At 43.7% G+C, this 25,265-nt stretch overlaps 2 protein-coding genes across 3 annotated transcripts in view; both read left to right on the plus strand.

Moving 5' to 3' along the window:
• Positions 1-2,908, plus strand: part of Pamr1 (peptidase domain containing associated with muscle regeneration 1) — a 78,893-nt gene extending 75,985 nt beyond the window's left edge. Inside the window, exon 12 of one of the 2 annotated variants that reach the window (XM_047517306.1) lies at positions 956-2,908. In XM_047517306.1, coding sequence (XP_047373262.1) covers positions 956-1,492 — 537 coding nt within the window. In that variant the 3' untranslated portion in view covers positions 1,493-2,908. The remainder of the gene's footprint in view (positions 1-955) is intronic. The other variant, XM_047517307.1, reaches the window with a different exon arrangement.
• A 13,532-nt stretch (positions 2,909-16,440) lies between these two features.
• Slc1a2 (solute carrier family 1 member 2) overlaps positions 16,441-25,265 on the plus strand; it is a 146,687-nt gene continuing 137,862 nt past the window's right edge. The window contains exon 1 of the mRNA XM_047516938.1: positions 16,441-17,059. Coding sequence (XP_047372894.1) covers positions 17,043-17,059 — 17 coding nt within the window. The 5' untranslated portion in view covers positions 16,441-17,042. The remainder of the gene's footprint in view (positions 17,060-25,265) is intronic.

The following is a 25,265-nucleotide window of genomic DNA, read 5'->3' on the forward strand; positions in this document are numbered from 1 at the left end:
CCTTTATCAAGATCAGTATGACATAAGAAGAACCTGAAGGAAATATGCTCAAACACAGTTGAAGTAATAGAACATACACATTATGGTGTACATTATGTGATACCTATACAGTATCACAGAGGTGAGCTCTTAGAGGCCTCTATCAGAGAGGATGATCAGCAAGACTTGGGAACATCAGGGAAGAGTGTGAAAAAGTCTATGGAACATTCTGGGCATGTTCTTATGGGGAAAGACTTATGGGATGTTGTGAGGGAACATGGCTCTATCTTGCTGGCATGTAGGTACATGAAATGTTACACAGGTAGCCTTTGGGGTCTGTGTGTTTTTGATACTGATATATATTTTCTTAATCAGTTCCTTAGAAGCAACATTAAAAAGTTGAGATGTTTCAGTTAAAGACCTGGAGTCCATTAGAGTGCTGGCCCATTTCTGCGATGGCATTTATCAGCTGGAATGAAGTGGTCTCTTCCCATTTATTTGTTTGTTTGCTTATTTATTTATTCATACAGGGGATTGGACCCAGTGATACTTTATCACCAAGTTACATTCCCAGTCCTTTTTATTTTTTATTTGAGACAGGTCTTGCTCAGTGTCCGAGGCTGGCCTTGAATTTTCAATCCTCTTGCCTCAGCCTCCTGAGTCACTGGGATCACAGGCATATGCCACTGCACCCAGCTGTCTGTCCACTCTAGATGGGATGTGTGCTCCCATTCTCTGTAGCTTCACCAGTACGCTCCACTTATTTAATGCTACCTACCAGACCTGGGTAGTCATTTCAGTTTGCAGTTCTGGAAACAGAGAAATTAGTTTCCAAGATTTCTTGAGCAAAGTATGTCAAATAATTGTACCTAGTTTTTAGGAAATTTCTCCCAATGATTTAGTCCCCAGACTTGACTGTTCTTGTCTGCCATGGCGCTGGATGCTCACCATTGCTATCCATTCCTTGAATTGGTAGATTTCTGCTATCATTCTGCATCCCAACTATGACCCCATACTGCTTGATGCTGACATCGCCATCCTGAAGCTCCTGGACAAGGCCCGCATCAGTACCCACGTCCAGCCCATCTGCCTCGCGGCTACTCGGGACCTCAGCATCTCCTTCCAGGAGTCCCACATCACTGTGGCTGGCTGGAACATCCTGGCGGATGTGAGGAGCCCTGGCTTCAAGAATGACACGCTGCGCTCTGGACTGGTAAGGGTGGTGGACTCACTGCTGTGTGAGGAACAGCATGAAGACCATGGCATCCCTGTGAGTGTCACCGACAACATGTTCTGTGCCAGCCAGGACTCCAGTGCCCCGTCTGACATTTGCACCGCGGAGACAGGAGGCATCGCGGCGATGTCCTTCCCTGGCCGAGCATCGCCTGAGCCACGCTGGCATCTGGTGGGACTGGTCAGCTGGAGCTATGACAAGTCATGCAGCCATCGCCTCTCCACAGCTTTGACCAAGGTGCTGCCGTTTAAAGACTGGATCGAGAGGAACATGAAATGAGCCAGCTGCAGGCCTATCAGGAAGCTTTCCCATGCATTTGTGTGTACCTGGGCTATAGGACACCGTGTGGACCTGAAGTGTGATTTTGCCCATGAACTTGGCTATGCCAGGGCTTCTGATTTCAGGGACACAACTCAGTTTGCGGGGGGTGAGTAGAGCTCAGTTTCTGGTAGCCACTGCCTTCTTCCCACCTGCTTGGAAACCCCTGGGAGGATACCAGAGCTTCAAGAACTGAGTTTCTTCAAAGAAGAGCAAATGAATAGCCAAGAAAATCTCCCCATTTGACTGACCTGGTGGTCTTCCCACCTTTCAATGAGGTCAATGTCATGGTCCCCTCTGGTTGAGGGTTGACCTGAGGAGTTCTGGGCTTCACAAAGCCTCTGTTGAGGCTCCAGCCAAACCAAGTTCCAAAGAGCTGCCTGCAGGACAGTCCGGCACAGTTGAATTATAGGATGTGGCACATGCTTTGTACCTTGCCACAGTACAGTCTGATCCTTTTCCTTTCCAATCTCCTGTACATATTTTAATAAAACAAGCATTGGCTTCTGACCTACAAACAGATGTGCTCTGCTCTCCTCCCTGCATGCTGCTTCTCTGAGCTACATGTAACAGAGCCAAGGCTCAGTGATAGCCCTTTAATATAGAACTAAGGGTTATTATTCCCAAATAATGTGTGTGACAAAGACCATGCTGTCTTTTCAATACCAACCCTTGGAGCTTGGTGGGTCATAGGTTTGGAGAAAAAAATAGACAGGTGCCATCAGATGACACAGAGAGGAAGATGCCAGGGACTAGCTGATTTCCAGTGTCCCTTTGGTTCTCATATTCTAGATTCAGCACAAAACCCATCTTTGTAAATAAAATAAATCTTCATAGCATGTTTTAGAGGAGTTGAATTAAAGTCACATATTCACTTACATCAGATTTATGTATCCCAAGAACCTGTAGCCTCACCGTTTTCTAGAACTTATGTGAGTTTCCTCCTAAGCCCCAGTCCCACTTCCCATTGGATAAGGGAAGACAAATTAAATTCAATCCCATAAATTCCTTATGTGATCCTTCCAGTAACATTCTTCTTTTGGGGGTGACTTACTCTTTTGTCTTTTCCCCTTGTTATAATTTGGATCTTAAATGTCCCCTCAAAGGCTCATGTGTTAAAGGCTTGGTCTCAACCTGGTGGTGCTATAGGGAGGAGGCAGAAATGTTTGGAGGTGGGGTCTGGTTGGAGGAAATAGGTCACTGGGGGCATGCCTTTGAAGGGTTTATTTTGTCCCTGGTCTCTTCCTCCCCCAGTCTGCTTCTGGCTGCCATAAGTTCCATAATTTTACTCCACCATGCCATTCCCCTTTGATGTTCTGCTTCACCACAGGATCACAGCCATTGAGTCAGCTGACTATGGACTGCAAACTTGAATCAAAATAAACCTTTCCTTCTTAAGCTTATTTCCTCAGGTATTTTTGTCATAGTAGCAGAAAGCTAACTAGCACTCTCCTCCTTGCCAGTTTTCTCTTCTACAAGATGATGACTTAGAATCTTGAGTACCTTTGAGCATTGGGACCATAGACGGGACTTCTGAGTTCATGCTGGTTCCTGGGTGAATATGGCATGTCTTTCCCATCTGGATGTTTTGTTGATATTTGGTACTAGAATCTATAACTAGCTAACTTACACTGTTTTCTCTCTCTGCTTCCATGGAGGCTCAGAGATCCTGCTGATTGGCTGCTTCTCAGCTCTGGTGGGGATTGGCACTTCTGAGATCTTGTGGTGACTCCTATTTGACCCTGATTTGGATTACTTGGCCTCATGGCCACAGCGATGACTTCTCTGTCAATTGCCCAGCCAGACTCTTAGTGACCCTCTCTTCCTCCCTGTGGGGCTTGTGGGAACTTCTCAGTCTTTTCTGTACCACATGAGAACAGGGAAGCCAGGCTTGTTACAGGACATCCTAGGAGACATTAGCTGCCTATAGATCCAAACAGGAACCTAAGTGTTCTCTCTACTTGTTTCAGAGAACTTCTGCCTCAAGGACTTTAGCTCTAAGTCTGGAGTTAAGGACATATTTGTTTCCCAGACTGCCTCCCTATCTCTGTTTTTACATAACCCCTGCAGTCAGAAGGGAGTTACTTCTACTGTGTCTTTTTGTTGACTTTCCTGGGATTTTTTCTGAGTCACACTCTCCTCCTTGCACCCACCCCCTCCTCCATCCTGATTGCTTCATATAAGAGCAGTACATAATTTATCAATTGTTGAGTACAAATTACCCAACACTTAATGGCTTAAAGCAATAAGCATTTATTCTCTCACAGTTTTGTGAATCAGGAATTGGAGAGTGGCTTGATCTGAGGTTGCAGTCAACTGAAGCCTTGATCAAGGTTGGAAGATTTGATTCTATAGATATTTATCAGGTCACCCAAAGATTTTGTTTTGAGCCTAAAAGACTTGGATCTTGAAAGATGTAATGGCAACTGAATCAAAGAGATCTGAATTCAAATTCCTATCTTTCAGCTTTTTTCTCAGTGATCCTGGGCAAGTTGCTTAAGCCTCATTACCTCCCCTGCAGCAGGTGTTTAATTGGCGTGATAAGACCCTGGGATTTTATCATGGTAGCTGCATGATAGGAAGATACTGTAGAAAGCAATGAACTCATACATGGTGTTGTGGTTGGGATCTTAAATATCCCCCAAAGGCCCTTGCGTTAAATGCTTGGCCACCAGCCTATGGCACTGTGGGGAGGTAGTGGAATCTTTAGAAGGTAGGGCCTCTTGGGAGGAAGTTAGGTCATTGAAGACAATATTGGAATCCTGGCTTTTCTCTCTCTCTCTCTCTCTCCCCTCTCTCTCTCTCTCTCTCAGAACAGGTCTTTCCTCCTTCTGAGCCATCTATCTCAGGTATTTTGTCACAATAATGGAAAACTGACTGAAACACATGCATGTGGCAAGGCCTGGGTTATCCAGCTAAGCCAAGCACCCCAAAGCCTCCACATCTGCCTCCATGGGCATTTTGCACATGGGTGTCCATTCTCACATTCTCCTGCCTGACTGTTTGGACCCCGCAACTGACCATCATGCTCCCTACTTCCTTGACACTTTATTGCATAGCATCAGTTTTCCATCCTTGCCTTACCACTCAGACCTTGTTCATATTACTGTCATCTCTGTCATGACTTTGATGTTCTTAGATGCTTAATCTGGCCCCAAATCCTGAGAATGCAGTTAATAGTCCTATGGCCATTTGCCACCACCCCTAGATCTTCCTACCCCAGCCATGAGTATTTAATTCCATAAGACTCAAGTCAGAACAAAAGAATCAGGCATGAGCCTGTCCCTTGCCTGTACCTGGCTGCTGTGGGAATGTTCTCCATCTCTCTTTATAATGTGAGTCTTGCATCCTAGGATAGGACTCTTGGATGGAAATCTGGAGTGTACATCAGCAGAGGCTTTTCAGACAACCAGAACTCTTAAGAGTCATAGAGAGTAAGGGATTATGATCACCACATAAAACTAGGCACTTGTGGAGAAGACTTTGCTCTAGGTTGGACCTGGATTAACCAGAGAGCAGTTGGGAAGGAGAACTGGATATGAAGTTGACAGAGCAAGGACAAACTGGAACCCATGAGGACAAGCAGAAACCCATGTGTGTCTCTTGCTGCTGCCAACCTCATTGACATGAGTGACCTGCAGGAGAAGTTGGTACCCTTAGCAATGGCCAAACACTTACCTGTTTCAGGATTCAAAGAAGCCAGAAAAGGATGCTGGAAAAGCTGTGGGCCTGGTTGCTGTCCCACCCCAGCAAGGGGAGTGACATGGAATGACATTGTGTGTGAACTGCCATGGTGTGTGATGAGCTCTACCAAGTTCCAGGGTGTGAGAATAGCTGTTATTTCACTCTCCATTCTAAATCTCACGAGAGTTTTCCTTGTCTCCCTACCCCTAATCCAGAACCATACAGGGAAGGAAATTTTGTAACATAGTTCCAATTTCCCTAAGTTGACATGGAACAAATCATCACAAGTACTGGGAAAGTGACTGTCCACTGAGCATGCCTTTGGGGAGATTCAGAGAAGGCTCCTGCTTCATCTAGACTAGTTTGATTATAATTCCTTTTGTAGTGGTTGTTTTGCTTTTATATGTACACTTGTGGCCCCTGACAACTGACATTCTGTCAGCTAGACTTTGATGCTTAGGTATCCATGGTATTCCTAGCTAGGGTGTGATGTTCTCCTCTTGAAGGTAAATAATTTCACAGAAATTATTATCCATTTGCAAACATTCCCTCATGTCAGCATCCTTCACAGTCATTCTGTGACTAGGATAGATCAAGACAGACAATACCACTTTCATATCTTGTGTAACCTCTATGCAAACTGCACAATGAACTCTCTCCCTTTCCAGGGAGTTAACATGAATGACCGCTCCTTCTCCATCAATTACAGTTTTGGTCTCAATCTTCTATTAAGATGGCCAATTCTAGAAGTGACCCTGCTTTCTGACAGCATCCAACCCACAACTAAGCCCTACTCCTTGAAACCTCCCCCAAACCATTTAGAAGTTCAAATTCTATAAGTTCTTTCCAAGACACTCTTGATGAGACCCCTCTCAGTTCTCCGTGATGCACACTGTCTCTCACTGCATGGAGAAATTTGGTCAACTACAGGTGTTTCTGGTGGTCTTTGGCTGGAGATCTTTTCATGTATGTATATGTATATATGTATATATGTATGTAAATGTCCTCCCTAAATCAGGTAGATTTTACTTACATTTTGTGTATCACTTACAATTTAAGTGATACCTAAAATTTAGATAAACTCCATGATTTAAGCAAGATCTTCACTTTCCTTAGAAGCGATCAGTTCTATATCTGAAGTGGTCTTTAACAGATAGCAGAGTAATTAACTCACACTGTATTCTCTTACATAAACTCCAATAGAATCACGAGAAAGGGACTACAAGGACAGAGTCCTTAGTTAACTTTTTCTTTGCAGTGTTTCCCAAAGAGGACAGACTCTTTAGTTAACCTCTCACAGTATAGTTAGAACTTCAAATCTCTGGAGTGACGGACAGGAAAGGAGTATAAGTAAGGAAACAACTTGGGAAATTAAGTATGAAGTGGGCTGTGTTGGAAAAGGGCTGATCATTCTGCACAATGAAACCTTCATTATAGTGACAGGTCAGGCTGATCAGCCAAGGCAAGACTCAATCAAGGTGGGAGGCCACTGGTGGTGGATTTCACATGCTAGGATTAATAATGTGGCTTCTCTTCACTCATTTGTGAACATTCAGCTCATGTCATCAGGTCAGTGAAAAGATGGAAGTGGAGTTCTAGAAAGGAGTTCAGGAGGGCTGTAGTGGACATAGGGAAGCTGTCAGAAAACCCAGCTTGAGTGCTAATCCCAGCTCTGTCGCTATCCCACAATTGGTCCTCATCTGCAAATGGAATGCAGTGATGTGAAACTTCAGAGGGACGATGCACCTGGTAGTCAGGCAGGTGAGCAGTACCTGGCCCATTGCACTCTGTTGGCTGCTGCTGTGTGGTGCTCTGCTGTTCTTCTCCAGGAGGGAGATGAGGAGTCAAGAGCCAGTAATAAGGAATGCTATGAGGAGCAGGGATAGGAAAGAGTTTCAGAATGTCGTTGAGTTCCAAGCCTGTAGAAATAAGTTTGGAGTGCAGTCAATCACAGGAAAGGATGGGCACAGATAAATGGGGACCAAGGGTTAGAAGAACCAAGAAGATTAAGAGCAAGAAATAATGGGATTGTGTGAGAGGCATCTAAACAAATTTAGGAGACAAAGAGCCAGGACCTGTGTGACTTCTGAAATGTACTTCCCTGTCTACACTTGAGTGGGATGGGACAAGGGTGACACAGGTTGCACTTACCAAAAAGGAACCAGGCTAAGCTAGACGAGTAGGATATTTGCAGCCTTTAACCCTCTCCTTACAGCACACTACCCATTATACTCTGGACTTATGAGTCTAGGGTTTGGATATGAATCTTCCCAGTTCTTTGGGATTTAGGAATTTTCATGCTGTCAAATTCATCATCTGCTCAAAACTTAATGGCCTTTCACATTGACTATGTATATCAGAATGTTTGTTGATAAAAATTTCTCCCATCCTGAATTTAACCAAGAATTGTGATTTCATTGACTTTAGACCTGCTGGTCACATTTGCTCATCAATAAAAATCGAGTGCTTTCTGTGTATCGAGGCCTGGGAACACTGAAGGTAGACAATGTAGGTGGGTACTTGCAATCAGTCACATGATTGGAGTTAGAAAGCATGATAACTACTAGGGAGTGAAGTATAGTATGCCTGAAGATTGTATCACAGTAATGGTATTATGTAATCTGAAGGGCATGGGGCACATAGTTTGCCTCCCTGCAGAGGTGATGGGTGAGTGGAGGAGTTAGCTGCTAGAATGAGGATGTGGAGTGAGAAAGAACATTCCAGAGGGAAGAGCACATGCAAAGATTTTGGGAAGGCAGGCTCCTGGCATGTCTGAGGAACGTCTCAAAAACCAGTAAGGCTGCAGGGGAAAGTGCCATCTCTCCATGGGACTGAGGTTGGAGATGGAACCACCCATGAAAAGCCAGGTTGGAAACTGGGAAAACCAGATGAGAGGCACTGCCAGGACCACACTGTGCACATCAAACCCTGTGAACGCCTAGAATGTCACTAGGCATTATTAGTGAGGCCATCAAGTCATCAAGGATAGCCCTTGGCTTTGACCTTGGGTTGGCTATTGTCTAATCGGGGACATGAATGAAGTCCACGAGTCTCCTTGCATTCACCCAAATGCATGTTGTTCTAATAGAGAATGATCGTAAATGAAGAAGAGATGAGAGGCAGGAAGAAAGCCAACAGTCAATGTCAGATGCAAAGTAAGACACTGATCTCTCCTGCCTTTTTTTTTTTTTTTCCTTCTTTAGGATCCTGTGAAAATTTTGAGTGAAATACTTGGGATCCCTAGGGCTTGGGGAGGTTTATCTTTTCAGGGCTGTTAGAAAGATGAGAACATTTTGGAGTGGTTTGGTAGCAATTTGTGGTCTCTCTTTGCTTTTCTTGGCAGCAGGTCTTGCTGTCCCTGGCAGGACTCTGCCCGGATGTGCAGCTGAGGCCCAGCATTTTAAGAAGACTGTCTCAATGGCTCGGTTTTTAGGGCTCACTTCACGTTTGTATCCCAATTCACTCAGTGTTTATCCAGTGGCTTGGGCTAGGTTTGATGGAGACCTTTGTCAATTAAAAAAAAAAAAAAAGGAGTCAGTATAAAAAATTAGGAAACAGCTTCTCAGGTGAAGAATAAAATGAAAGATTGAATTATTAGAGGACAAAAAACCTGCTGTTATATTCCTGCAGTTAGGGCTTCTAGGAAAAGGTAATTTCATACAAAACAGAAAGAACGCTATTAATTTTTAAATATGCCTGATTCAGGAAAAGCTGTTTATTTTCAGTGGAAAAAGAGTCAGAACTTTACAAATATAATACTATTCAGGTGCTAATAAATGACACACTGAAGTGAATTGGGATAAGTTCCAATTTACAGTAGTTATGTAAATAGAACCTTCAGTTCTTCAGCCTTTGATTTAAAAAGAATCTCTGATTCTATAATCTCAACTTAGAACTAAATTAGCTGATTTCTCCCTCTGTTTCTTATTAAAGGAAATAACTTTATAAAAAGATCATTTTGGTATTGGATATACAATCTCTCTGGGAATCACCATGTAATCTTATAAAGAAGTGTATAGAGAAAACAGAACAAGGATCATATCATTTTTTTCTGAGGTTACCAGAGTCTGATTTGGGTCCTTGATTCAGTCTTCCATCCAAATCTTCCAGCATTTAACCACAGTGAGCTGCTGTCAAGCAAAGAAATCCCCCTGAAGATAAAATATCCACCCTTTTGTTCATCATGAGGATGTCACTCCTGAATATTGTAGTGTCTCAGTGGGACAAAGGGAAGAGGAATGAAGGATGCGTAGCTGATAATCATTGCTATGATTAGGAGTAACTAGGGGGACAGATTAAAATGCTAGCAACCACTCTCAAAAAGTGTTCCACACTATGTAAGAATCAAGCCATTGAAAATGAGACACTCTGATTCAAAACACTGTGGTGTTTTATGGTGGGCGTAAAGAATTTGCGTTAACCCTGACATCAAGCCTCAAGTCATCTTGTACTAGAAATGCTGATGTAGGAAATGAGAGGCTGAGAACTCACAATTCATCTTTTCCCATTGTCTCCTCTCCTCCCTCATCTATACCCAGTGAATGGAACGAATCCACACTCTATTAGAATTAATCAGGCGATAAGCGTAACAATCGAATGTTTCAACCTTCTTGAGCTTTCTGCTTAATGAGATGGTTTCTGCCTGAAGAGATTATATTTAGACCAAGTTCTCAGTCTGAATTGAGATTTCTATGAAGTAACATCTCTCTTTTTTTTCATCAGCTTAGAGAGTGGGGTAAAAATAGAACATCCTTACTTTTCTCTTGCTAATGCATGTTAACAAGAAAAGAGTGAATGAACTCACCTTGTATCTTAAAGCTCCAAACACCCATGACATGGATGATTTCCTTTATTCCTGTTCAGTGACCACAAGCAGACAAATGGGTACAGGTTGGCTCATCTCTAGATGTACTATGTAGTTGTGTCCAAAGCATTGCCACCAGTCACCTGAGAGATGAGGGTGGTGGCAGCCAGGAAGCTGACATGGTCAATGAAGGTGGTAATAGGTGCCACATGTGCCAGGAACTGTGCTAAGTGCCTCATTTAGTTCCTTTAGGATCCCAGTAGACAGGGTCATTACTGTATTCATGGATGCCCAGAGGATTAAATGACTTATTTAAGGTCATTCAAAATGGAAAGAGAAAATGAAGAACTCAACTTGAATCTCATTGCTCCACACCTGGTTAAGCTGGTTGGTCCCAGGTTGCTCTAATTCTGAAAACCGTATTATGACTTCTGTGTCCACCTGAGCATCCTGAATATGATGACCTGGTGGCACTACTGAAAATCTCCTACTACTTATCACTCTGAACGCTCTTTCTCTTTCTAAATCCTTTTCATTTTCAGCTTAATTTCAGGCATATCCAGATTCTCTCTTGCATGCTCTTGGCTTCAGAGCTAATGCTATCTGAGAATAATTCAGTGTCTTTCCTCTAAAACAGGAACACTGTACTATAATTTTCATTCATGTATTTCTTGCATCCTAAAATTATTTCAGATATTGTAAAATTAGCACACTTACATCAATTATCTTATGAAAGGGCTCTTACAGTTTCCTCTGTTCAAAAAAAGAGATGTCTAGTCTTGTAGTCCTAGGGACTGGGTCAAGGTTTTAAAGACAGGTCCAGACACACAGTTTATAGATCCTCAATTATTTAGGAAGGCCAGAACATAGATCTTTGGTATGTCCAAATTATATGCTAGGTCCTGTGATATTTGCTTTACAGATGTAAGTTTTGAAGCTACAAGAATTATTTCCATTTTACAGAGGAGGGAGTTTAGGATCAACAGCGTTTGGTGATCCACTCAATGTCACTATTGTAGGATTTAGGATTCAATATTGAACTGCTGAGACTCCAAAGCCCAGGCTTGCTTTACCTGAACATCTGGCTTGGATGGAAACCAGGAAAAGACTAATTTGCTCCCTGGATGGTTCTGACTTTGCAAAGAACCACAAACATGGATGTCTTACCTAATGAGCTGATGGTGGGTGGTTTTCTCATTATTGAGTTCTGGAGAATGACTGTCATCTTAAAGAGCAAGGCAGATGAAACAGTAATTGCATCTAGAGGGAAAAGTCAAATTTGTATTTCTCAGACATTACAAATGACAGTCCCTTCTGAGCGGGTAACCCTGAGGTCACTTGGCTGTTAAGTTCTTTCTCTAGGTCATTTTCTTCTGATAAACTTTGAACATTGAAACATTTCTCCTCTGTTGTCATCATGAGGGGGAATGGTCTTATTTAGCAACCTTTTATGGGAAAGCAGTATAGGGCTTGTCCGCCTTGCTATATTAGGAGTCCCTTACCTCCTTCCACTTTGGAACTTCAATAACCAATGTCAAGCCATCTGAGGGAGAACCAAAGCAGGGTTTGGATTTGAAACAACGGAAGAAGAAAGAGCTTTGTTTCCTGTTGGCTTCAACTAAGCTCTCATAATAGCTGGAGAAGAACATTGAGAATTACAGAATTTAGAAATGGAACGTCAGAGGCCATTTAGTAACTTCTTCCATGGTAGAAATAAACCTTTTTCTGATCTCTGTAAGTGTTCTGACCAAGTCTGTTTTTCTGCCAGAGCACCTCATGATGGAGAGGTTCCTGCATGTTATGTGGGCCCACCTCTGCCAATTGACATTAGTATCGCTATAGGCTGCACAGTGGAGGGGTTAAAAGCAAGATTCTACAGGAAGATGGCCTGCACTTGAACCCTGGTCTTCTCGATTGGTCCCTTTCCAACTGTTCTCCATCCTGGTGTGTTCCCAGTGTGGGGGGGTTGCAAGGGCTGCCTGTGAATTGTTTCAATGGGCTTTCTGTCCTTTAGCTTCCAGCTGGGTTTGACCAATAGGGAACCCGGAAGGACAAAGGAAAGGAGGGGAGTGGGCTTGTGGTACTCACAGGGTCCCTTCCAGTGGGTTGCTTTGGCCATAAAGGTCTCAGTTCATGTCATGAGACTTCCCCTCTGGATCCCTGTAACCTCCCTTCAGATTCAGCCTGGGTACCAGTGCTCACTATTAAGAACTCAGGGATTCTGCACTATCCCTTAGGGATTCTCCACATCTTTCTCACGCTATTCTAAATGGTCACTTTATTAAATTCATCACAATTTACTTAATTTGAATAAACCATCTTTTCCCACCTGGGACCCTGACTGATAAAAACATTGTGTGACCCTGATTAAATTCCTTAATCTTCCTTGGACTCAGTTTTCTCCTCTGTAATTGGGGTAATAAGTTTGTTCTCTGTAAGTCACTTTAAGAGTCAAACAGGGCTAAGTATATAAGGTCCATTGTACACATAATAAGCACTCAGTGAGTGTTATGGCAATACTACATCTACCACAAAGTTGCTTAAACACTACTTTATAGGTCATCATTTCTCTCCTCCTCCTCCTCCTCCTCCTCCTTTTTGGTACCAGAGATTGAACCCAGAGGTGCTTAACCACTGAGCCGCATCTCCAGCCCTTTTTATTTTTTATTTTTAGACAGGGTCTTATGAAGTTCCTTAGGGTTAGCTTTGATCTTATGATCCTCTTGCCTCAGCCTCCCAAGCTGCTGGGATTAAAAGCATGTGCCACCACTTATAATTTGTAACTTGGATTGGGTCAACAATCAATAAGACAAAAAAGATAAAATTCCCTATGGTCAAAATTCATTTTTAAAACCCTATCAGATTATAGTATATTGATTTTTTTGGTATTCAGTCCTGTGGAGTAGTTCTTATTCAAGGTGATGTTTGCGAACCCACAAGCTGGATTTAGGTAAATCTGCATGCAAATGTCAGATCATCTTACCTCTTCTGCTTTTGCCATTAAGTTTCTCTAGAGGAGACTAAGAGGCTAGAAAGCTCAAAAGCATAGAGGCAGACTCTTTCTGTTCTCACATCCACTTTATTGCTGGCTGGGAGACTCAGTTTGTTGTGAAGACTGGAAGGAGAGAGTGGAGTCATACTGTAGGTAGGAAGACAAGCGGCTAGCGGCTCAGTGGTAGATAAGTTGGGTGCCTGCTGCAGTATCCATGTGTCCAAGGTGGCTCTTCACTGAGCACTCACGTCATGCCAGGCTACGACCTAAACATTTCCCACATTAGCCTGTTGAATCCTCATGACAACCATTGTTATCTTCTCCAGTTTCAAAATGAGGAAGCTAAGAATCTAAAATGCCTGGACTAATTCATGGCAGGGGGAGGTTTAAGGCAGGTCTGCCTGATCCAGAGCTGAGTCTTACCCAGCGGCTTACCCTCCATGTTTCATGGACACATAAGAAGAAAACTGTGTATTTATAACTTCTCATATAAGTTGTCTAGAATAACACAAAAGTGTTGGCCTGGGAAGATTTTAACAGCTTGTATGTGAGGATAAGAGGTTCAGCCTTATATCATATCTCTAAGTTTTCTCTTTGTCAACTTGCTCCACCTACTTCTTGGAGTCCTATTTTTTTCTGGACTCTTTTTCAACTTACTGAACCACTTCTAGTCTACCTGTTCCTGACTCTAGCTACATCATAGAATTGATCACCTGGGGATATTTTAAAAAATACTCAAGCCAGAATCCCTCCAGACTGATGGCACAGAAATCTCTAGAAGGAGGCCTAAGCCTTGTTAAATATCTAAAAAAGCTCTCAGAATATTTCAATGGGCAGCCAGTTTTGGAAATCACTGTTTTAGTTTGTATAAAAATGAACTGGTATGACTGTTGGCAGGGACCCTCTGGGACCAAGAATTTCTTCTTAGCCAGTTATCTGTGGCATTGTCCATATGATTTAATCAACCTGATCTTCTAGGGCAGCTGAATGCAAATGTCTCTTACAAGTAGGAGGTGATGTCAGGGTTCCCAAACACTGCCATTTATAGAGAAGGTGGCAAGCTGAAATGTCTACTCCTATCTATATTTGAATTTTGTCAGGTCTCAAACATGGAAAATGAAATTGAGTGGGATTCAATGGGATGTTTTTAAAAATTGAAAGCAACTCCATCCTCTTCCTTTTCTGTCCTTTTACTTACCACATGTTTATGTGGCTGTGGGGAGCCTTGCTGTGGTGAGGACAAATGAATGGCATCGCTCTGCCCTCCAACGCTGCAGATACTGAAGGATTACATGGAGTGGTTCACTCAGGCTCAATTTAAAGGGGGTGCTGGCAACAGAGTACTGCTGCTGGGGTCATTAATATCTAGACCTCCTGGGAGAGATTCTCAAGGCTTTGTTCTCCAGCTGCCACCTCAGCAGAAAGGGAAGGAAAATCCCTAAATAGTGAAGGGAGAATGACAGTTTGGGCACGTGACAACTTCAGATACAAAGTCACACATATACAGGATTTACGGGAAGGCAATGTCAAGTATAATAACAAAGGTGCAGGAAGCCCTGTTCACTTACAGATTATTCTTAAGAACACATTTACTAGATTAAACAATTCCTAAATTATTTGGAAGAGGAAAGTACCCAAAATTAAATGCTCAAGGATAAAGAGGTGGTTAAAGCATTTTTTTCCCCTTGAAAGACAATGCAGAGTTAGAGGAATTTTGAAAGATCCTAGGATGAATATGATGCAAATAGAAAAGAGAAGAGGGGAGGAAAGATGGAGGAAGATTTTTGGACCCAGATAATGGGAAGGTAGGTGAAGCAACGAGGTATATGGAGATATATTTATTCTTAACTTCTGTTAAGCTTCTTCATCTCTTTTTCTTGTTATTTCTCTCACTAGGTTATTCATCCTTGGATGTTTTGCCCAAGAAAATGATCCTCCAAGGACCCTTAGAATTAACTGAACAATTTTTTTTGACGTTTCCTGGGCGCCAGATTCTAGCTTGAGATTTTCATATCGCCTACATTGCATTTAGTTAGTTCTCTTCTCATTTCGAGGCTGGGGGTGATCTCCCCACTTTGCAGAAAGGAAGAAGAGAGGAATTTGTCCCAGAGTACTCCGGGGGAAGATGGTGAAGAACTCAAGTTCCCGGATACCAGTGCCTGTCATTTAACCATCAAACCGTAGTGCGGGGATCCTGGCTTCCCAAACACAAATCTCCACGACCTGCTCTGAGAATTTCCACGTAGTCCTCTTCAGTCCATTTTCTAACCGGTTCGGTAGTGCGCCGGACCGAGGAGCGCCTCCTCCTGGCAAGAAGGTTGTAGAGACAGGTGCCTTGGACCGCCACCAGGGCGATAGAGTTTTGAGGTCTCTCTTGAAAGAGCCTGTCAGGTTCCAAACGACAGGCTTACACCACTCACATCTTCCAAAAGCGTTTACACGTTACAAATCTCCTTTTCACAGTCTATTTAATTCTCACCGCGGCCCTGCAAAAGGGGTCCAGCAGAGGAAATTGAGCCTTTGCCTTCCCGGCGGTCACAGGGTCCGCAGGTGGCGGAGCCCTAGACGTTGGCTGTGTCTCTGTCCCAGAGACAATGAAAGCTGCACGGGTCTCCTCATTATTATGCAAAGCTGACCAGGAGGCTTGGACCCTCCCTTGAGCGAGCCCATCTGTCTCTGCGCGCCTCCCCCGGCTCCGAAGACGACGGGGAGCTGAGCCTAGAGGGTGGAGGCGCGGCCCCAGCAGCTAGCCTCGACAATCTCTCCACGCCTTTCTAGCCTGCGCCCCCGAGGCTGACCTCTTTCGGTTCAAAAACAAAACAAAACAAACCCAAAAAACGGCTTTCCCTGCACCCTGCCCGTCGCCCCCAGGGAGCTGCATTAATATTAATCTCGATGAATAATTGAAGGCCAGAGATTTACTCGGGTCCCAGAGGGGGAGGGCGGGAAGATGGGCCGCTTTTCGGTCTCGCAACCTGCGTGTTAGGGCCGTTGGAGTTCCACAAGGCTCTGAACCGTAGACCCGGGAGGATGAGCGTGGGTGTGCCCGCTTGTGCGGGGGAGTGGGAGGGTGAGCGTGAGTTGGAACAGAGATATCAGGGAGTAAGGGTGAGCATCGAGGCAGCTCCAGGGATTGGGGACGGGGGGCATCCCGGGTCTTTACGCTGCCGCCTGCGCTTCGCCCAGCGCGAGGTGACTTGGGGCCACGGTGGTTTGAGGGGAAACAATAGCTACTCCTTAGATCCTGGGCTTCTGCCACCGGCTGCCCAAGCCTTCCGGATGACCGGCGGGGCTTCTTTTCTTATTTGGCTAATTTATGGCGAGAGGCTAGGGGGCGGGATGGCGGAGGAGGGACCGCGTCTCGAAATGGGGGGTGGGGGTGGCGGTTAAAGGAGTCGCCCGAGGCTGCGGCGCAGTGATGTCAGCTCGCGACGAAAATAGAGAGGGATCGCCTGCAAATCCCCAGCTCCGGCGGGGCTAAACCTTGCAATCCCTCCCCGGCAGGCGCCGAGCCAGGGCGCAGCGGCCTCCACCACCTCCCTGGCGCGCACACACCGGCACACGCGCGCACGCACGCACACACTCCCCCGCACTCACATTCACTGTCCTCCCCCTGCCGGTGCCCGCCACTCGGCACGCCAGCCTGCCCCGCAGCAAAGCACAGGTGGCAGCGGCGGCGGCGGGGGCGCAGCGTTGTTGCGCGCTTCTGTAGCCCCCAGGACAGCGCTGTCTTTGGGAAACCATCCTCCGATCTCTCCAAACCCCTAGAGTCCAGCCAAGCGCTACTGCAACCTACAGAGGGGAGCGCGGGACGCGCGCTGTGCAGAGCTAGGACGTGGATTAGCGCCCGCAGGAGGCTCCAGCGCGCGTTGAGGCGCTAAAGGGCTTACCCGGGAGGGGGGTGGAAGGGCGGAGAGAGGCTCCCCCTTAAATACCGCTCCCCGCCACACTCGCGCTCACCCCTGCGCCGGCTCGCTCCCTCGCTCGCTGCTGCCGGACTGTGCCGAAGAGGAGGGGGCGTTCCCCAGACCATGGCATCCACTGAAGGGTGAGAGGGCTTTTCTCTGTCCTCGCAGGGAAGTGGGAACCGCTCGCGGGGTGGGGGCCCCCCCATCCCGGATGGGTACTGAGAGGTGTCGGCGCCGGGCCTCGGAGATGGTTGGCGGAGCCGTGGCTTGGCCGTAGGTGGGATGATGGGGAGGGGGTTGATTTCCTTTCGTGGAGCTTGCTGCTTTACGCTTCGAGGGTGCCAGAGACAAGAGTGTTGTTTTAATTAAAAGGGGTACGAAGGAGGTGTGAAAAAGTGAGAAGAAAAAATTCTCTCGAGGTTACTTTTGAGATTTAAAAACAGTGAGTGGTCAGCCGCGGTGTGAGCAGACACTGCCTGGGCAGGCAAAGGGCGAAAGCGACGGGGGAGCGCGACTGGGGCTGGAAGGTGGGGACCAGCCGTAATGAATGAGCCGGGACCGGGACCGGGGCGGGGCGAGGATCCGCGCGCGTGGCCTTGAACGCCAGATTTGCAGTCTCGGCAGAGGTGCTGGGGCCCCTCGGATCGCTGGTTGTCTCTGGATGGCGGAATCTCCCTGGCCAGCTCTAAGGAAGGGCGGAAAGATTTGGGTGATTCCCGGGAGAAGGCGGGAAAACCTGTGGTCTGGGGCAGGGCCGGAGTCCTCAGACTCTCTGGGGATCAATGTTGGTTTTTCTATTCTGCCTGCAGCCTTGGAGTCTCTCCTTGTCTCCTGAGGCTACGTGTGGCCTGGAGAAAGCTTCCAATGATCAATAAGGACAGTTGTCTTTTGCGTGAGAGAGATGGGGTTGCAAGGGACAGAAGGGCCTGTCAAAGGAAGGGTCCTGAATCTTTATCTCCCAGGAAACTTTTCAAGTTTTCCGGAGTCCAAGTGGGAATCAAAAGACTAATTGGGGAACTCAGTCCTTGGATTAAGTCAGAAAATGGTACCTGCCACTTACAAGAGATCACTGAATCCACATTATGTGAAAAGAAAATATCAGGGGCTCCTTTGGGCCCAAGTAGAAAAGACATTGGTGCTGGTCCTTTTCAGTGTCTAAAATAAATCTAACCAATTTGGCAAGCTCCTTTTGGAGGAGTGGATCTCTGAGCAGAAGTGAAAAGCTGGTGTCCCAAGACAGATCTCTAGACTCCAACAAAGCAAAAATATTTCTAAAACTGTCAGTTGGTGTCCAGGGGAAGGAATTCATCCTTTTTCTGTCCCTTGGAATTGTTCCAAAGGGGTCTGGCATCTTGTCATGGTATGACATTTTTTCTTTCTTTTTTCCCTAAGGGTTTAACAGCATGGAGTTATTATTATTATTCTCATCATCATCATTATTATTTTGCTAAAAAGATGCTTTAGAAAGACACCTGTGTTCAAGAAGGGTGGTATCTTGTGCTAAAATAGATTTCTAGAATTAAATATTAAGAACCTGTATCATTCAACATCAGTACCTCCCTATGTTTAATTTAAAAGGTTTTCATATTAGAAAAGCTATGAAGGCATTTCTGGCTGCCTCCAGAGTCCCTCTAGACTTACCCCTTCTTCTAAAGGTCAGGTTGGAAACTATCTGTGAAAAGGATGAATGATGGTACTCTTCTGAATCCTGCTCTCTTCTAGTTTTGATGGTCAGATAGAGGGGGTAGAGGTTAGGACAGCAACAGAACTCCCCAAACTAAGGGTGTTTATCTCACCTATGTCTTAAGTGAGAGCTGCCAAATGATTGGACATTCAACTTAGAGCAGAAGTGATTTTTAGTATTAAAAAATGACATTCAACAAATGCTGTCTTTATGCTTTGTGCATAGTTAAGAAAAGATTGGCCAAAGGTACTTTTTGTATGTAAGAAGTGAAAGAATTGAAAAAAAATCTGAAAGGCTGGAAAACATATGTAGAAAGATCTATGATCCACTATTATTCAGCAGCAGTAACTGATCAGTAGGAGACATTCTCAAAGTCCTTCTGTTTTCTTCCAGGAGCATTTCCTTCTTATTAGAACATACATACGAGGCTCTCTGGTAGTGGGGGAGGGGAAACAGACATAAACAGACAAGAAACTGGCTTATAGAAGGTTGGTTCCTGCAGAGGACTTTCAGTACTAAATTGTTCATGAGGCGTGATGCAATTCTTTCCTCCTCCTGATATATTTGGTTAATGCACTTTATAAGGGAAAATTCAGGAAGAATCCCTGGGCTGGCCTCCTTTGTTAGCTTTTGCCCTCTAACAATATTAAAGCTGTTTCCTTGAAACACACATTGCTGAGAAGGATGCGAAAATAGCAATATAATTATATGCTTTCAATTTATGTATTTTCAGTTCAACTCTAACCCAGAATGCCTGGGGAATGAGGCAGTATGGTAAACTGACATTTCTGGTTAACACTTACATGTTGATGTAGTTGCCATCAATAACATATGTTGATTACTAAATTTTAAAGACTTATTAGAAGCAGTAGTGACATCTCATGTGTATCACTCCACTTTCAAAGATCATTCACATGCATCATCTTATTTGATTCTTCCAATAACTCTATGAAGTAGGCAGTTCAAAGAAAATAGAACAAAACTATATGGAATACAATGCCATCTTTCCAGGAAGATTCCAGGACATGGGAGAGCTTTGAGGTTATCACCTGGAATACTGTCTTCAAATGTTTTCATTGAAGAGTGTATAGGCATGACTGTGCCGATTATTGGCTTTCTCTCAAATCTTTGGCATACATGCCCTGCAAGTTGTCTTGTAGAATATTCTTTTTATAACTTGTACTTGCTCTTTGTCTTTTGGGAAACATCCTCACCACTGTCTGGTAATTCAAGTTTTCTGATTATTTGAAATTGAGATTTTTAGCATCTGGTGTCTGTAAAAACTCACGGGGACTCTTTGGACTCTGATGATAGTTCTCAGGCACTGAGAAGTGCTTTCCTACACAGCATGGTCTGATTTGATAGTTGAACCTTATTTTTTTTTTTTTTTCCTCTGAGTCTCCTGTCATGGTTAGAATTACTGAGATGGCTTTTAGGTCCCTGAACCAAATTGCAAAGAGATTACAAGTACTTGGTGGCAGACAGTCTTGAGCCTTTATTGACTGGGTGGAGTGTTCAGATGCTGAAGAGACAGGCATTTTAGAAATACGTTCTTAGGAGTGGGGGACAGCTAGGTCACCACATATATCAGAGACTCAAGGCAATCTGTCTTCTGATCAGCTCCCAGGAGCCAAGGGGTCAGGGCGAAAGCCAGTCATAAGGGCTTGGGTTTCAGTTTGATTCAGAGAGCAAGTGAAACAGAAAACTGCTGACAGCAAAGACCCTGGCAGAGGAGACCCCTGAATTTATTATTTCAAGCAAACGAAAACAAAATATAACAATTGCTTTCTCCCTTTTCCCCTGGGGAATGAAGTTGAGGTCAGCTGGAGGAAGAGCCCATGGAGTGGACTAATTGGAGGGTAAATAGAGGGCATAGGGCTTCAGGTCTAGAGGGGTTTGCTTATTGTATGCCTCAGGCTGCACTGGAATTTCATTCTCATTTCAGAAATATAGAAATCAGCCTCCTTGGGTAAAACAGTTATTAGTAGAGGTATGAGAAAATCATTTCATGTTTATCAAGACAGTCTCTTGTGAGCAATCAAAAGCTTAATTCTCAAGAAATAATTTCCAAATCCAAATGAATCTTGCAAAGTGGAAACACCAGGTTATTAAAAACCAAAACACAGGTCTGCACTTTAACAGTGATAGTTGCTTTTCTTCCTCTTTTGTGCAACACAGTTAGATGTCTTCCTCTTGGCTTTGGCTTTAAGAGATGTGTCAGACCAGGAAAAGTCCTCAAGAGATGACACTCTGGCTGCAAAAATAAGCAACATTTGATAGCTAAGTGTGTGATTTCTGGGTCAGTATGCCATAAATCCTACAGTTCCAGAATTGCAAATCTCTTTCACAGTTTGAAGCTCAACACAGGTTGATTTCAATGAAAATTCCCTCCCGACCTTTCCCCCATGGCTGTATCCACACAATGCCCAGATGTCTGGTTTTCCTCCTTTTACAGGAAAACTAAATTGTTTTCCATATTGAATTTTCTTCCTTATTGAACTGGCTTGCTCTCAGAATGAACCAAATCTCCTCTTTATTTCAGTCACCTGCTGTAATTATTTTAATCTAATAAAGCACTAATAATTTAAAATCCTCTAGCAATTGTAGACATCATTCTCAAGACAAAATTTTAGTTTTGTTTGCATTTTAAGAACTTGTCCTCACAGTCTGAAAAAAAATTTTTAACAAATGCCAGACATCATCTTGCTTGCAATCTTTGCTTCCATGCCCTTAACAGCTTGTTGGGGGCAGACAGGATGCTTTATAGAAAGGGTTTTAGAATCCAGATTATGGCAAATCTCTTTATTTACCAGGATTGTGAGCTTGCTCTCTCCTCCCTCTGCCCACCCCTCACCCTGCAATACTCCAAGCGCCAAGTCCTTGGAATGAATTAATTAAGGGAGCATTTAAAAATATCTCATTGCTCCATCTCCATGTGCCTCATCATTGATTGGAGGCAGATGGGCTGCATATTCACTAGTAGAATAGAAAAGAACTGGCACTGAGTTATAAACCTGTCTGTTTGGCTAATGACAGAAAAGACAATGGATCAACAGTATTGATGGAGAATGAAGGGTAGACTCTTAATCTTTTAAAGAGAATACCTCATTTTCTTAGTTCTGTCTGTGTGTGTGTGTGTGTGTGTGTGTGTTCAAGGTGTTTTTTCAACAATGTTGATATTTACTCATTTCCCTCTCATTTATTTATTTAATGTCTCACTTAGATGGGCAGCTGCAACTGCTGTCTGCTGACCTACTGTCTGGTGTTTCTGTAACCTCGCCAGCTGCTTTGGATTATAGACTTGTTGAGCAAGGACTGTCCTTTGAAAATGGAATGGGGGAAATGAACACCATTTTGGCACATAGACTTGATCTGTGTCAAATTGGGTTCTCTCTAGGGTGGATGATGGTGAATGCTAAAGACCTTGAATGAAGTCCATGGGGACAAAGATGGAGACATTGTCCCCCTGCTCCCTTGTATATTATAGACTTCATTTAAATCATGGAGAGCACTGTCTTCTGTTACATTTGGCCAGGAGGGCCATCTGTCACTGGCTGTTTGTAATTTGGCATTTCCATCATGTGCTCCTGCTACTCCTGATTCCCAGCCACTGTGCTCTTGGAATCCCATTGCTGGTGACAGAGTTGGAAGTGGGGCTGAGACCTGTCTGTCCCCACTCCAAGCTTTGCTCTGTGGACAGCATTGGTGGTGGGCTCCTGTGGACTGTAGGATTTTGAAAATGTTCAAATGATTTGCCTATCTTAAACATATTTCACTTAAAAAGAAAATTCTGATTCTGGATTCTCTCAAAAATTGGAAAAACTGATGACTAAGAACCTGCCTGTTTGTCTTAGTAGTATTTATTGAGTAATTATAGCCCAGACGTTTTTAAAGTATACTGCATGCATTAATTTATTTAATCCCAGCAAACGGCAAGTGCTATTATTAGTCCCATTTTACAGGAACAGAAACTGAGGCACAGAATGATTAAGTAGCTTACCCAAGATTTCACAGCCAGTAAGTGGCAGAGTCTGGCCTTAAACTCTGGGACTCTGGCTCCTGGAGCCATGTCCCTAACCATTGGCCATGGCTCTTCTTTAGTTCCACAGGTCAGCAGGTAGCAGGGACTAAGGAGTGGTTATGTCCTGAGGCATGGCCCATACTTTCCAGGTAGGACACAGTCCTTGTGGGACCACTCGAATCATGTTATTTATTTAATCCGCTATCTCTCCAAGGCACCTCTTGAGAGACTGAGAACTTGGATTCTGTTCTGAGGGTAAGCCACTGCCTAATGGTTTTGGATTGAAAGACTTATTCAAAACTCCATTTCTAGGTAATGAAAAGCAATTTATGCAACTTTTTCTTTGTAACCCTGGAACCACTTCTTGTTATTTCCTTTATCTTTGCTGTGGGTTGTTCTTAATAGAGTGTTCTTTTGTAATTATTGATTGTCAGGAAGCTAATAGTCTGTCTCATCTTGATGGAGTGTTTTTAAACAGCCTAGGGTCTGACCACAATATTCTTTGGCATATTGACTTGTTGGGTATGTGCTTCTTGGTGGCAACTGTGGCTGAGCATATAGCCATCCCTGGAATTTATTTTTTCTTTTGCAGTCTTCAAGTGGAGTTGTTCAGGGTTGTGATTTAACTTACCCATTCTCCTGAAACAGCTACTGACCCGGTCTTTCTGGGAGTCGGGCTGATATTGTTTGTTTTGCAACAGATGCAAACAGTGATGACCTAGGGATACCTTTTGAGTTGAGGAAGAAATCTTTCAGAGGCCATATTTGTCTTTTGGAGAGTAGCACATTTTGCTGATCACCAACAGGGAGCAGTAAATGTCAGCACTGGTGGTCTGACTCTGTGGACATTTTGAGGAAATTCCAGTTTCCACAGCATTTTTTTGATTAAAAAAAAAAAAAAAAAGGTTTCTCCACCAAATATACAAGTTGGTAATAGTAAGATAATCACCATATATCCACAGTGTTCATAACTATCACCATACACAGATAGAAATAGAACCATTTATGTGATATGTATATGTAACTACACATATGTGATATTCAGTCCTTGGAAAAACTCCTGGGGAATATTTTTCTCTTTATACAGATGGGGAAAAAGAAACCTAGAGATGTTTTGGTCTCATGCCATCGCTGGTTCTATACTTTTCTGTGTCATCTGCTTCTACAGTGCTTCATTCATATTGTGAACATTTTGCAACTTATCCTCATTTCCTTAAACTTCCACAAACCCTTTCTTTATTTACTTATTTATTTTTCTGTTTTGTTTTTGCTCCAGTGAGTACCTCCAATCATTTTGATCAGGGAAGGCAAGATAACCCAGGGTCCCTGGTGAGAAAAGGGTGTGATGAATTTAAGAGGTGACACACAAGACAGAAAGCAAAGGCCACAGAAGGAAGTTAATCTTTGAATGGAGATGGGTCATTTAAAAGAAAATGCCACCAAAAAAAAAAAAAAAAAAAAAAAAAAAGAAAGTGGGAGTAAATTTAGGCAATGGAGAGTGATTGTCATACCTCAGTATGATAGATTTCAGATGGAAGGATCAGCAGTGAATGAAGGAGGATAATGAAAAAGAGACAGATAGAAGTGTTCTTCTCTATTGGCAACAGGGAAAATCCACTGTTACAGACCAAACTGGTTTTCTCTTTTTATATCAGTCTTTACTTAAAAGGACAGTTGGAATCTGATAGCCAGCTTCATTGGAAGAGTGGATGGAAGTCAACTTGAACTTACACAGCTGGATACAACTGTTTAAGGGTGAAATGGATGGGTATAGACTGGCAGAACTCACCTGGAATACCCTATAGGGACTGATGCTCCCCTGGGCAGCTATTATTTTTTATATTTATATGCAACATATGGCCTAGAAAAAGTGTCAGAAATAAATATTGGACTAATTTCTAAGAATGGATTAGAGAGTAGTGCAATCATAGACAATCTATTTCCGCAGTGTCTTTCTGGAATTCAAAGACATCAATCAGCACACATTTGTAAAATCATCATGGAATTATAGCACTGAAAGAATCATTGAGTTCTGGATCATGATTAATTGCTAACATTTCAAATGAAGGGCTAATCATTTGCTGGAGTTTATCTATCTGTCTGAGAACATTCAGATTTGAATTTTTTTTTTTTTTTACAAACATTGATTCATTGGGTTTGGGGCATTGTGGCTGGTCGGTCCCAGGAAACTTGATTCTGAAATGGAGACTTATGTGTATGAAATGTATTGAAAGTTTATGTGCTTGGCATAAATTGCTGTGAAGGAGCCAAGGAAGCAGGAGTGGGCAGTCACAACAAAGGCCACAAGCCACCCACAGTGAGATCCGTAGGAAGAATGGTTCTTCAGAACGGTGCCTAGCGGGAGAAAGATCTGTGGCCTTTCTACCCTTGTGTTTACCAGCCACTGGATGCAGCTCTGCTCAGGCAGGGGCCATGGCCGGAGTGAGTATAGAGCAAGGTTTTGGAGAGGGATATAGTTAAGAGCTGTCACTCATCAACACTCCCAACATGGAAGTCAATTAATCCTTCTGTCCTAAGTGTGAAGGTCTAAGGTTCTGGGCAGCCTACCACACCATCTACCATAGACTCCAAATTCAGTGTTTGCAATTCAACAAGATAACTGAAAACAATTGCCTTCCAT

The sequence above is a fragment of the Sciurus carolinensis genome, chromosome 11 (assembly GCF_902686445.1).
Source record: "Sciurus carolinensis chromosome 11, mSciCar1.2, whole genome shotgun sequence".
NCBI lineage: Eukaryota > Metazoa > Chordata > Mammalia > Rodentia > Sciuridae > Sciurus > Sciurus carolinensis.